Here is a 13965-nt window from a genome sequence, read left to right on the forward strand (position 1 = left end):
GCCCTCCTTGTACATGAACAGCACTGGATTCAGTCCACTACAAAGTGATACTGGATAAATTGGTTTACAGATATCAGACTCTCAAATGTTCACTGATTATTTGAACTGTGTATATTACAGCCTTCCTAACAATACAGAATCTGACATTTGACGAAGTTAGCGGAATTATAGTTGTACGACGTTATGGTACATAAAAGCAACTTACCAGAATGTTGTATGACAGCTGCAGCTTTCCTCACTTCATCCTGTGACCGACCATCAGTTACAACAACAAGTACCTTGGGAACTCCTTTCCTCATACCACTTTCCCATGTCAAGACCTTATCTTTGATAAATGTAAGTGCTTTGCCTGCAGATGGTGAAACAAAATTCATTGCGGTGATCAAACGAAAATGATAATCTTAGCAGCACACACATTAACATTGGAATGAAATTAAAAGATTGTATCCAACTAAGTTATACTCAAAGCAGACTGACAGAAATTAATGTGCCTAAGTTAGTCATGTCCATTATTTTCAATGGCTGAACTCTGGACTCAGCTATACAGCTGCAAATAACATGTTTTAAGTGTGTTGTAAAGTGCATTATACAAATGTGGCACTAGATGGTGATGGTGAGCTATGGCAAATTCAATATATTTTTCAAAACTTTTTTTAAAAACAGCATTTTCACTTCTTTTTCTATGTGTCTAGATTCCACATCTGAGTAGGGCTGACAATGGATACAATCCCAAGTCTGTGAAGCATAGAGACCATGTTTATTTTTTTAAAAAAACTGAACTTAAATCCTCCCACAAGTACCTGTCTTTGTGTTCCCTCCTCTATACCGAATATTCTGAATTGCTCCTAGTGCTTGTGCCTTATCATCATATGTATTCAAATGGAACTCAGACTTTGGATCATCACTGTATTGCACCAAAGAAACCTGAAACAGAAAATTAAATCTGGCATTAATGGAATGAATGCTCCAACAATGCAATTTTGTTCAATACCACGGGGGGAGGGGAGTGGGGGTACAGGAAATATTAATGAAGGATTTGGCACATATAAGAATGATTTAGTCCATGATTTGGAAGATGTGGGTGTGGTTGTCAGTTAAACAGTCTGCATCACATACAGGCTTACCTGCTTACTGGCAGTTATTACATGCATGTGATGAAAGGGTTTTTCAAACAGCCAAGCTGTCGTTTGCAAGGTATGGTTTCTACAGTCTAACAAGCATTTCACCATACTACAAAGTAAAGGAAGCACACACATACACCGCACACTGCTGAAAATAAGGCCACCCAAACTTTGAATGGCTTGCAAGTAGGAAAAACGATAAGAGCCAACCCACCAAGGACAGAGTGGCAATTTGTCCAGGGTAGAAGGGTGTAAAGGGCAAAATGTAGCAAAATATTGTGCACCTGTGCTACTCTTTTAAAGAATATTCAATCCTATGAGGGTCAGAATCAGTTTTGCCTCAAGCTAGCCAGTTTTGCCATTTGTTGAGGGTGGGGAAACTGAAGGTCTAGTGAATTGACTAATGCAAGGATAACAAATGTGGTACCCTGCAGATGCTGAGGACTGCAACTCCCATCATCTCAGACTACTGGCAATGGTGACTGGGGCTTATGGCCATTAGGGAAGCATAAGTGTCTCCCTCTTACTGTATCTTCAGCCCCGGAATCAGCAAAATGCCCATCCATGAGCTGGAGAACACCTATGATCCACGCTTTTATGGTCATGGAAAGGGGATGATGCAATCCATAGTGCAAGCATGAAGACAGAATCTGGAAACATGGGCTACAGACTGAATCACTTTTCTAGCTTTGGTTGAAATTTAAATCTAGCAGCTTCTTTTAAGAATCTTTAGAGTCTTGGCTTCTCTTGTTTATTACGGGACAGGAAGAATAGACAAACCTGAATTCCAGCAGGGTTGATTAGGTCAAAGGCTCCAACTGTATTAAAAACGAATTTCAGCACTTTCTGGAAATTGTCATCTCCAATACTCCAGGAAGCATCAGTCAAGAAGACTATATCTGCTTTGGCTCCCTTGCATACTGAAAAGTTCATTGGATTCAGTTAAGTCTCTGACACATACAGAATAATTAAGGACACTGTGATGATAATTTGAAGAACAGCATGTGTCAAGCTTTTCAATGTAACATATAGAATACATCTAAAAAACCATTCCCCCCCCCCATTGGAATTTATGAAAAATACATTCAAAGGCTCAAATGCACCAAACATGTTTATAGAACTCAGACTAAGAACACAAACATGAACACTCTGGAAACGTAAAAGACAAGGGAATATATGGGAAGAATCAAATACAGTTTTAAGCAGAACTTACTTCTCTGTTCACAAGCTAATATGAGCGCCCTAAATTATAGTAACATCAGAGCCTTTAGTCAACAGTACTCTCAAAGTCCTGCTTTCATAGACATGGCAGAAATAAGATAAATGCTTTTGCAAGCACCTACCATCCCGAGCAGGTGGGATTGTTGGAGGAGGAGGGGGAGTTGGTGGCTGAGTTGGTGGTTCTGTTGGCTTGATCACTAAAACAAAAATATTGAATTAAAATATTTTACATATTCAATATTCTTAACTTTGTGAGTTGAAATTAGTAATATCCACTGCAGAGAAGTACAACTGATAGACGTTCATTTGGTTGCAACTTAACTGACACGTCCATCTTTAAGAAAATAAACTTCTATTGTTCTTCGTATGCACACAAAGAGATAAGAGAGGCAGTGTGTTAAAATAATTTGTAGTTCACCTTTTGTACCCAAAGCACTCTAATCATCCCACCTGGGACTGCAAAATCCTGGCAGAAGGTCAAGAAGTGCCAAGCACCTGGCTGGCAACAATACATGATTGGTGAAAGATTTTCAGACAAGAGAAGGTTAGAATCCAAAAGTTTTAGGATCCCACCCCCATGAAAAATATATCTGTTGACCAAATCATGCATGAAATCTCACAAATAGGAAACAAAGGAAAACTAGATTCTGCCTGATAGCTCAGTCAATAGAACATGAGACTCTTAATTTCAGGGTCTTGGGTTCAAGCCCCAAGTTGGGCAAAAGATTTCTATAGGGGGACTAGATGACCCTCGGGGTCCCTCCCAATTCTACAGTTCTAGGATTCCATGATTCCTTAAAAATACTACAGTGTTTTTACAAGCTCAAGAATGATAATATCTCCAAGCACAATTACTTTGACCACATTCATCCAACGTACTTTAAATCAACATTACCACCACTACTACTCTTATTGTTATCTGCCACCTACATGTTCGTTCTCTTGTAGACACCGGAGGCCCCTCAAGGTTTGGAGTCTGAACAAACACAGTAGCATCATACTCTGTGTCTGGTGAAAGGCCAGTGAAACAGTGACTGGTTTCTGTTCCACGCACTGTAATTTCTTGCCCTCTGGATCCTGCAAATAAGTAAAATAATGACTTTTAAATGCTTAGAACGTAGAAGCGTATGAATGCTTGCTGAATGCCTGAAAGCAGAAAACTAAAGTACATATAGCAAAGAAGGGAATAGTTGCGTCAATGGGGTGTTCTGCTTAGCTTCCAGAACTTTTGGAAGAAAGTTTGGAGCATCTGGATTGCAGGCGGGTACATAACAGTGCCAGGATACGAAAAGGGAAAGGTGTGGAACAACTGATCTCCATAACAACAGAGGAGAAGGATGCTTAGCTGGCCTTTGATCTGCCCTAGTGTTTCTTAATGCCCACATGTACCACATTTGTGAAAAATACTTTTCTTGTTTTGTAGTAGAGATACTGTGGGAGTAGCTGTGCTATAAAATTATATATTCATACCCTGCAACAAACAGGAGGGGCATATGTAATAATGGGAAAGAGATATTATCCATACTACTCAGCTACTAAACTCTCGAGGAGCAAAAATTATTTAAATGAAGGACAACTATGGAATAGCCTGAGGCAGAATATGTTGAAAGGAGGGGAACAAGAGGAGCATAACACTTCCTATAAGCAATCAAACACTGGTACTGTTTTACGGAGAGCTACAGGTATTTGCCCCAAGTGTTCCTGCTGCCTCCAGCCTTTCAATGATCAAGATCTCTAATGAGATCATCTGCCATATCCCTGGTTGGGGACACAACCAATTTGTTAAAGTTATCCATCTTCAGAGGAACCTAGGAATGCAAGAAATGACAGTAGGGGTCTGTGAGAGGCACACTGATGGGAGATTCCTTGCTCTTCAAGGTTTAGGTGGAAATGTGTTACAGTCTTCACATTAGTTGCATGCAAACCCCAATATATATATGTTTACCATCAGCTGGATTTAGCTTCAGTCTGTAAGAAGTAGCTGCCCGATGAGCTGTCCATTTGATGCAGAAAGTGTCCCATCCCACATTATAACTTGTTAGGTCAGTGACATTTAAATACACTGCAAAGCATGAAAGAAAAATTTCCATGAACTACAAGATGAAAGCTAAAAGCAAATTATGAAACTATGATGAATGTCTTTATTCTTAAAATATCACTTATTCTACCACAAGTAATAGGATATTGAACTCACACTGCAACTAATAGGTACTGTATGTGTACTGAGGGGGAGGCAAGAATCACATTTTCTCAGCAACAGCAAGTTGCAGTTTTAGTAACTGGGGTATGTGATTTTATGATAATGAAAAATGTATTTGCATCCCTAACATAAAGCACAAGATAGCAGAATGGTGTTAGGTTCCTACACAGTAACCAAGAACTGCACATTTCCTGAACAATGCCATGTTTCTCTGAAAGCCCATCATAATCCTCCAACACTACCTGCCCCATGGGGTAGGCATGCTCTAACTAATGGAATCTCCCATCTGAGGTTATTTTTCTCCCAGAAAAGGCTCCTCTGTGTTAATATACAGTGAAACCAAAAGCATGAAAAGTAGTCTTACATGTAGTGCCTTGATCGACCAGAGGTGCACTGAGTCCAGAATCATACTGAGCATAAACATTTACATCATAGGAAGTACTAGGAGACAGGTTGTGCAATGTATATGAAGTCACATCTCCAACAAACACCTCCATGGGCTCATTGGTACCTTAAAAGAAAAAATGAATTTTCATTTGCCTTAATGAGAGCAGATCTCCAAGAGGCTCAGAGAGAAGACTCATTTTCACATTTATATCAGTCACATTCTCATAGTGTTTAAGTCTTGAAATGAACCAATATTAAATAATGTCAAGTGTACTTGAATATCTTAAGCTTATCCTTACCAACAGGTTTGTAGACAATTTTGTACCCAAGAACAGGAGATGGTGAAGGATCCCAGGCAACTCTGAACCGTGTGTACCATTCATCTGAAATGCGTATGTTCTGAGGTGAAAGCAACCCAACTGAAGAAGACAAAAATTGAGTATAAAGTTAGAATGCAGAATGGTAGCATAAAATGTTATTTCTATGCCTGTATGACATCTAGCAGAGGAATGGATTGGGCAGTGATAGTGATTAAATAACCCAAGGTGTTCACAGAGATCCAGGTTATGGTTGTAATTCTGCCATGTCTCTGTGTTGGGACATTCTATCTTTCCCTATGCAGACACACAGCATTTCATGTCGCATGTGCAAATATTTGAGGAACGCTGAGACAGGATCTCAAATGAAGGTCAATTTGGCAAATATCAACCATGGCAGCAACTCCTCTACCACTACTTCTGGGGGGCGGGACAGTTAAGGACCATTTGCACCTCAGTTGTTGCATATTATTTAACAGCACCTCAGATGTACCTGTTTTTCCATTTCCTGTCAACTGTCCACCATCTCCATCTTCATAAACTGCCACAACGGTAATTTTGTAGGGTGTATCTGACTGCAAAGGCTGTAGCAACACATTATTTCTTCTGCCAGGCACTGTTGTCTGGAACATAATGGGAATCGAGTAAATGCTGTAGAACTGTAAATTGCTCAAAGCTGTAGTAGTACAACTTGGAGTTCTACTCCACACTGAACAAACAGCTATGCTTTTATTCATAGGTTCCATAAAGCCCATTAGCAAGGTTCCATTCACATAAAACACTCCTGCTGAGGGAAGGGGTACATGGCATTCTTTTATTCCCCATATCTCTTGAAGCTCCTTGTACAGTGCATATGGGGAGCTTCTGGAACAATTTGAAAGGTGGCACAGGGGAAAATGGAGAGCATCATTTCTGTCATCTCCAGCCTTCACTAGCAGAAGGATCTGATCCTACTATGAATGAAGGGCAGTTCTGGATCCAAACCAATGCATGGGCAGGGGGGATAGGAAATATTTTCACTGTAATATTTATATAGGGTGTGTGTGTGTGTGTGTGTGTGTGTGATTATTTTCATTTCTATTTCTTTTCTAAAGTAAAAAGAACACAAAAGGAAAAGGATGATGAGCACATGGATTTGTATAATAAAGATACATTTTTAAATAATAATTTTAGCCCCATCAAAATTAGTCTGCCTAGGGTAATAGATAGGACATTAATTTATGATATTTATATTTTAAAATGCCATTGTAATGTGGATAAAGTGATGTTTGTTACCAATGGGAATTTTTTTAGAGCAGCATCTGGCAACACTCAAGCATATTGCCAAACATGTCTGGCACACGTCCAGGAAATCAAAGCCTTTCTTTCAAGGATAGCCCAACATCCATTTATATGAACAAACTGCATGTGGGGGAAGGTACTACTGTTTTACATGCACATTTAGAGAAAGAATGGCAAAATAGCAACTAGTAGAGAGTGGCGGCAGACCAGAAAACCCTTTGGGATGGTGCAGTGAGCCTCCAATGTATGTAACAACTACAGTTTCTTTTGGCATGTGAAAATAACAGGACTGTGTAGAATAATCAGTATACAGCCTGCAACCAGGGGCTGATGCAGGAAGAGAATGCAGAAGTACAGTAGAACCAACTAGTTCTGTCCTGTATACATGTGACTAAGCCCTACTTATTTCCATACTCAGATCACTTTTCTAGATCTGCACCTTTGTTAGAAAAACAACAGATGTGGGAGGAAAATGCATGTTTTAAGGACTGGGGAGTTGTGACAGTAAACTATTCACCAGTTTGGAATGCAAAGTGGAAGGAGGGATTGAATTCACAATTCAATCATTCTTCATCCCTGTTCCTTCATCCTTCTCAACCAGATAATCACACTACCATGGCTGTACTGTACTGTCTTGACTGGCAGCAGGGAAGGGTAGCAGACAAGCAGTTGATGAGACTATCTGTGGATCAAGTCTAGTAACTGCATTTTGTAAATTGTTTCCTTCAAAATATATTTAAGACAATGGTTTGAAGAAGAAGTGACAACTCTTGTCCTTAGCTGTTTGTCTGAATGGAAACAGAATGGCAGAGAATGTGAGGACCATATCTCTGCTTCTGGTGAGAAACTGGTGGTCTGGAATAACTCCATCCAATTCAGTAGAACAAGCATTACACAAGCATTTGATCTAAAATGTGTAAGACAGAGACAGCCCTGGAAGAAAGTAGGGCTGTATACATACTCCCATTAGTTCTGCATTCTCTGTACTCCCAATAGTAGTCTGGGAAGCATTGTACACATGATAGCCAAAGTCCATATATATCCTAGATCTATCCTGTTGTTTCTTATGTAATACTGAGGTTTGATACACTCTGCTCCAAATCAGCTTTGATCGGAACTAAGAACAAGACCCAGCCTAGCTACATTTTAAGACAGTAATAAGTACACAGCCCAGATGAAAAAAGATGAGAATTGTGGAGGGTAAGGGGTGGGAACCATCATAAGTAATATTTAAATGTGATGGTTAAAATGTCCTCTGGATAGTTCATATTTATTTCTTCATGTTTCTGGGAAGATTTGCCTATAATCTCCCCCCCAAGTGAGTGAAATTCCAATGGTGAAATGGAGAGCACCATTTCTTTATTGCATGAGCACCATTTTCAATACAATGTGCTTTCCGTATAATGCCGTTGTAGCAAAATATATTATCATTCAGAAGTAAGTAACCATCATGAACAATTAGGTGGTGTTTTTATGGGCTGAACTAAGTTTCCACAGAAGTCAGAAGAAGTCATGCCATCAACCTCCCTATGGGGGAATAATTTGGCTGCGCTGTGCATCTCTAAGAGAATTCCGCAGGCATTCACCGAAGTTGTGCTGCCAAATAAGGAGAAGGAAGTTCACTTGCAAATTATAAAAATCTTGGCAGAACTCCAAAAAAAAGGAAAAAAAGATCAAAGCTGCAGACTGCCAATACCGCTCATAATAGTCAGATACATGATGGTCATTAGACACAGATGACAATTAAGGTTGCTCTCTGTTGATCTCCCCAACTGCATAGAGCAGGCTCACAGAAATATATAGCTCCACAAAAGAGGAATGTGTACTGTAAGGCCAGTTAGAAATTGTCAAAGGGAACCAAGGTTGTAATTAAGATACAATCCAACACAGAGTTCATCAAACTTAAGTCCATTAGTATCAATGATCTTAAACATGTCAAAAGACCTTGTGTATGCTTAAATCTGCACTGGATTGTACCAAAAAGCTCTGTACAGACAAATGTTGCTCAGAATAAAGTTTACCACTTGCTGCTAAGGAAGTACTTTTTCCATTTCAGTAGTCTGGTATCTATGCAAAATACGGAAAGAAGAGGAAGGAGCTTTGCTACACCATAAGAAACCTGTGCATTTATTTTTCTAACTAATGAGGAAATGTTTAGATAGAGGAAAGAGTGTACTCTGTCCAAAGGAGGACACATTCTGGGAGAGGGGAATATTCTTGAAAGGGTGTGCCTTTACTGTGGGTGGGCAAGGACTACTGAGCTCAGGCCTGGTGCTCAAAACAAACTCAAAGGTTTGGAATTCTTGAATTCTTTTTCACATCGCTCTGGTGGGTGGATCTTATGGCTTCGGTAAAAAAACAAAAAACAAAGTAAATCCCCCCTAGTTTTGCTTTTGTAGCACCACTAAAGCATGTCAAATATCAGAGATATCCCCGGGGAAAAATGAAATAATGAATGTGTACACTGAAGGGTAAAGGAAACACCTCCATAGATAACTATTGTCTGTACACAGACTATACACACTATGGTTTGGCTAATTGCACATGCTCATATTTTTGCAAACAGCAGACAATGTATTTTTCAATCCATCAATACCTATGGGACAGGAAAATGCAAGCTTACAAAGTAGAATAAAATGATTCAATAGGAATGTAAACATGCAGAATCCCTGATAAACTGACTTCCTCTGGAAGCTAAAGCCAAAAATACTTAAACTGAAGTAAATAAGCTGTGATATATTTCTAACATGCCTTCATGAGAACACTTACATATTCATCTATGGGATCTCCAACCGTGGGAGAATATATGATTCTGTATTGCTGCACAGGTCCATCAGCATGTTCCCATTGGACGGAAAGGCTGTTTGTAGTAGGATTAAAGACTCTTATGTTCCTGGGCCCACTGCGAGGCACTAAAAGAAAGAGATAAATAAGCGCACAAAATGAAGTGGAATTTGGAAAACTGAAGTCTAGAAAGTAACCCTTTTTCACTGTATGAAGCTGTGCAATAGCTTATCTGCAAGTAAGACCTAATGCAGAAAAGTGACAACTGAACAATACCGGCAGAGCTTGGAGAGAATAATAATTCATAACATACAACTATATCCTAGCAATAAAACGTGTTTTCTGCTTACATGTCCTTCCCTGTCCAGGACTTGGATCTCCTTCTCCATCAGCATACAAAGCAACAACATTGACAGAATAGGGCATATCAGGAATCAGACGCTCTAGTAAAATATTGCGGGTGTTGCTTGGTACCACAACCTAAAAAGAAAGCAACACTGAAGTTTAAACTGCTGTTTTCTTTTAAATTTAAAAAATCCGAGCTTGATAGTTTGAGAAGAAAGCTTCTTGAGCTCTTCACAAACAATCTTGCTCTTAGACAACTTTCCTTACACTTGAATGCTTTTTTTGATGTTGCTGTAATTTTTGAATGAACTAGAAGGGATATTTTTTTAAATGAAATCCGTCCCTTAATTTCTCAGACTAAATTAACCAGGGCCAGATTTGAAGTAGCGCCCTGGCAAAGTGCCCTCTGGCTGTCCTCTTCACAAACCAGTGACCACCCACTGGTGGACTTAATTTGCTGCCTGTTGACAGCAGCAACAAGCAGAGCTGTAATCTGCTTGCCACTTAATTTTCGACAGTACCATAGGCCACCACTATGTCGGGGACTTTGTGGCAGGTGCCAGTCTACACGGTAAGCTGTTTTTACACACTATGGTTCTTGTATGGAGCTACCATCATGCAGAAGCATTTCTCGCCATCCTTTATGAGGCAGCTATAATGTATGAAGTTGCCCATTCATAAATCATAGAATCATAGAGTTGAAGAGTTGGAAGTGACAATGAAAATCATCTAGTCCAACCCCCTACAATGCAAGAATCTTTTCCCCAACATGGGGCTTTAACCACAACCCTGATATTAAGAGTCTTATGCTCTATGGACTGAGCTATCCCAGCTGTCATCTATCCCTAACCTGATGACCTCCAGATGTTTTGGACTCCAACTCCCTTCAGCTCCAGAAACAACTGGAAGGCACCAGGTTGGCAAAAAGCAATACAACAGGGTATCTGCTGAATACTGAGAATCTGTAGCATTTTAAGAGGGAAAATGTATTCTTTAATCATAAATTCATATAAGAGAAAGTTACCCCCAATCATGCAGCAAGTTCAGTGCATGTTATAGTTTGGGGTGCAGCCAAGCAGTCATCTGAGAGAGTTATTAGGTGGCGAAATTGGTCTGCTTCCCAAAATAAGCTGACTAACTTTCCTCCCATATTTCAACAAAGTTTGAAAATGAAACTGGCAGTTAGAAATTTAATGTTTTATAACAAATGATCCTGACATTTACCTTATCTGATTTTGGTCTACCGATGTTTACAGTTAAATTAAAATATGTGCAGCAAATATAGAATGACATTCAGAGAAGTAGGATGGAATAGGACCCTTTATATAGATATTTATGTTTTCACCAGAAATAAATCACCGTAGTATGCCTTTATACCCAATAATTCATATATTGAAAGGTCCAGGAGGTTAAATTACTTACAGATTCTGATGGCCGTGTGCCAAGCAATGGAGCATAGACAACTCTGTATTGCTGCACTGGTCCTGGTGCAGGTTCCCATTGGACATTAAGGCTGTTTGGTGTTGGGTTGTAAACTTGGATGCCTCTTGCTGTTCCTCTCATTACTGAATCAAAAATAATGTCAGATAGTTTTGGACTAAATAATAACTCCTTAGTTGCAGAGCCAGATAGCTGGAGAGAGTGGTTATAAAATGAATGGACTATTCTAAGAATGCTGTTGCCAAGGGGTGGGGAATCAGTGGACTTCAGATGTTGTTGGGATTCCAACTACTATCAGCTCAAACTAGCATGGCCAATGTTCAGGGATGATGGAATCTTGAGTCCAGCAACATCTGGAGGGCTAGAAGTTATCCATCCCTGTATTTTCTCTTTAACACCACAGTTAATTGGAAATAAGTGCCATCAAATAAAATTGCATTTACTTCCAAGTAAACATGGATAGGGTTGGGATGTAAAATAGTGTAATCCTATAGATATTTAACCTGGCAGTACTTCCCACTGAACTACACAGAGACAAATAAGATTGCATTGAAAGCTCATAACATGGTGGCAGAGACCTTATCGCTCAGAGGCATCTATATTCATGTTCTTATCCTACTCTGCATTAGAGAATTGGAAAATACCCTTTCACACATCCCTGTCCATAGAGGGAAGTGTGTGCAAAAGGGCCTCAAAGGGTTTTATCTTAACTATCTGTACAATAGTATAATATGGTACGGTTAACTAAGTTAACTAAAATAAGTGGGTTTAAGTTGCTCAGCACTGAATTGTGGCTCAAAGTCCAATGCCTAAATATTTTATGAAGAAAAAACAACATAGTGTTACTTACAAGTTTTCCCATTGTCAGATGCTCGTCCTCCATCACCTTCTGGGTAAACAGGAATCACAGTTACTTTGTACTGTGTGTCAGGCTGGAGATTTCTTAGAACTGCATAATTTGTGTTGCCTGGAACAGTTGCCTGTTGGGTTACAAAAGGAAAAAAGGAAGAGGGAATGGTTTTATTGGGATATTTTCCACCATATAAGGACTGATCTTCATGTTCAAAGGACAACAAGATGAGCCAGCTTAGCCCAGCAGTTCCATCAACCAACGCATAGCTTGGATTGTGCAAATCAGCGGTTCCACCGACCAACACATTGCTTGGATCCTGCAATCGACAACAGTGGTTTGAAACCCGTGGGTGCTGCCTAGTGGTGGTGGTTGTTGCTGCTGCTGCTGCTGCTGTTTAAGGACAACAAGACACCTTCCTAGAATTATGAAAGTTCAGCATGCAACAGCAGCAACTCGCCAGGTGAGGCGGAATCGCTACCTGGCAGGTGGGTCACTGTTGCTTATTGGAAGGGAGAGGGGCATGGTATTGGGGAGTCTAGTGTGGTGCAAATGCTCCAGCAGAGCAAATCTAACCTTTCCCATCTCCTTGCTGATAAGCAAAAGAATTTACCCACCAGGAGCCTAGAGTAGTAGCTTTGCCCACTCCAGCAAGCTGTTTCCTGCATGCAGGGAAAGGGTTGCTGCATGTTCTAATCTGCCCAGCCAGATGTCAACAGTAAGGATTGTGCCCTAGCTTTCTCCCTGGTTTGCCATTGCTCTATGCTCATAGAGTAGGAGTCAAACATATGAACTCCTCACCTGTACACTTAAGTAATACAGTCCCAAGAGGGTTGTACCATACACAATTTTCTGAATGGAAAATTCAGCTCTAAGTTGTGCCCCTGCCTAATTCTGAAACCACCTCTAGCAAAAACAGTTGCAAGTACAGGGCAAGTATGAAGTATACAAAAGTAAAAAGGAATACCAGTTCATCTGCACCTCCCGCCACTGGTGCATAAAGCAACTTGTACTGACGAGGGTTCCCTTCAGCATGATCCCATCGAACATTCAATGTGCTGGTAGTTGGATCATAGACTCTGAGGTTCTTCACAGTGTTGAGAGGTTCTGAGATAAACAGAATGCATTTTCAGACTCAGAGGATCTTACTATTGTGCATCATGTTGCATCATGTGAGTGGCTGTGCCTAGCCTTGGTCAGTGACAAGTAACACTTTGTCCAAAAACACTTGCAAGATGAATCTAGTCTGCCATACTTGAGCACAAAGGGAGTTTAAAAATAGGAGATGCAGTTCCTTGCTGCTGCTTTGACTCACAAGGAGGCTTAGGATGGAAAGAACAGCTATTCATCCTTCCAACCCAACAGTTAGCCTGGCATGCTGCTCATGGCATGACTGAGTTGCCACTTGTCTTGTGTCTTCACTCTCAAGGGATGGGGCAAATGTGAATTGTAGACTTGGAAGGAACCCTGAGGATCATCTACTCTAACTGTCCCATATGGGAATCGAACCTGTGACCTTGGCGTTATCAGCACCACGCTCTAACCAACTGAGCTATCCAGTTGTAAAATACTGATGTAACTCCATAATGCAGATATGGGGATAGAGAGGGAAGGATTTGTCAGTTTCAGTTCTCTGTTTCTCACTTTTCCCAACTTAAATTCCACATTTTGCAGAAATTTGTGTTCATTTGTTTGTTAAAAAAAACACACCCTCATGAAATTCATCAATGTTTTAGTTAAAAATTCTCTTAATAAATACATTTCATATGCATTTTGATTAATGTACACATTTTTGCAAACAATTATCCCTACTGCATTTTTGTAAGTTTTTTTCACTAATGCATTTATTTTTATTCACACTTTCCACAATATATGCATTTTGGTAAAACAAAAACATTGGTCAGAGAACTGCAATGCAAAATTTGGATATATGTGAATTTCAAAGGATGGCTGTTCTCATATTGTTTTGGAAAGGGCCAGTTTGATAGTTTAGCCTTTAAATGACAACTGATTTGAATT

The 13965-nt window shown here is 39.9% G+C and overlaps 1 protein-coding gene across 9 annotated transcripts in view; it reads right to left on the minus strand.

The window, feature by feature from the left end:
- Window positions 1-13965, minus strand: part of COL12A1 (collagen type XII alpha 1 chain) — a 112124-nt gene that overhangs the window by 31472 nt on the left and 66687 nt on the right. For all 9 annotated transcript variants that reach the window (XM_081187302.1, XM_081187307.1, XM_081187303.1 and 6 more), the window contains 14 exons: window positions 12914-13053; window positions 11947-12076; window positions 11079-11221; window positions 9662-9791; window positions 9297-9439; window positions 5740-5869; window positions 5229-5348; window positions 4907-5053; window positions 4288-4404; window positions 3273-3419; window positions 2465-2539; window positions 1902-2041; window positions 801-924; window positions 206-349 (listed from right to left, as the gene is read on the minus strand). In XM_081187302.1, the coding sequence (XP_081043428.1) occupies window positions 206-349; window positions 801-924; window positions 1902-2041; window positions 2465-2539; window positions 3273-3419; window positions 4288-4404; window positions 4907-5053; window positions 5229-5348; window positions 5740-5869; window positions 9297-9439; window positions 9662-9791; window positions 11079-11221; window positions 11947-12076; window positions 12914-13053 (1830 nt within the window). The remainder of the gene's footprint in view (window positions 1-205; window positions 350-800; window positions 925-1901; window positions 2042-2464; window positions 2540-3272; window positions 3420-4287; window positions 4405-4906; window positions 5054-5228; window positions 5349-5739; window positions 5870-9296; window positions 9440-9661; window positions 9792-11078; window positions 11222-11946; window positions 12077-12913; window positions 13054-13965) is intronic.

Source organism: Podarcis bocagei (genome assembly GCF_964188305.1).
Source record: "Podarcis bocagei genome assembly, chromosome: 3".
NCBI classification, from domain to species: Eukaryota; Metazoa; Chordata; class Lepidosauria; order Squamata; family Lacertidae; genus Podarcis; species Podarcis bocagei.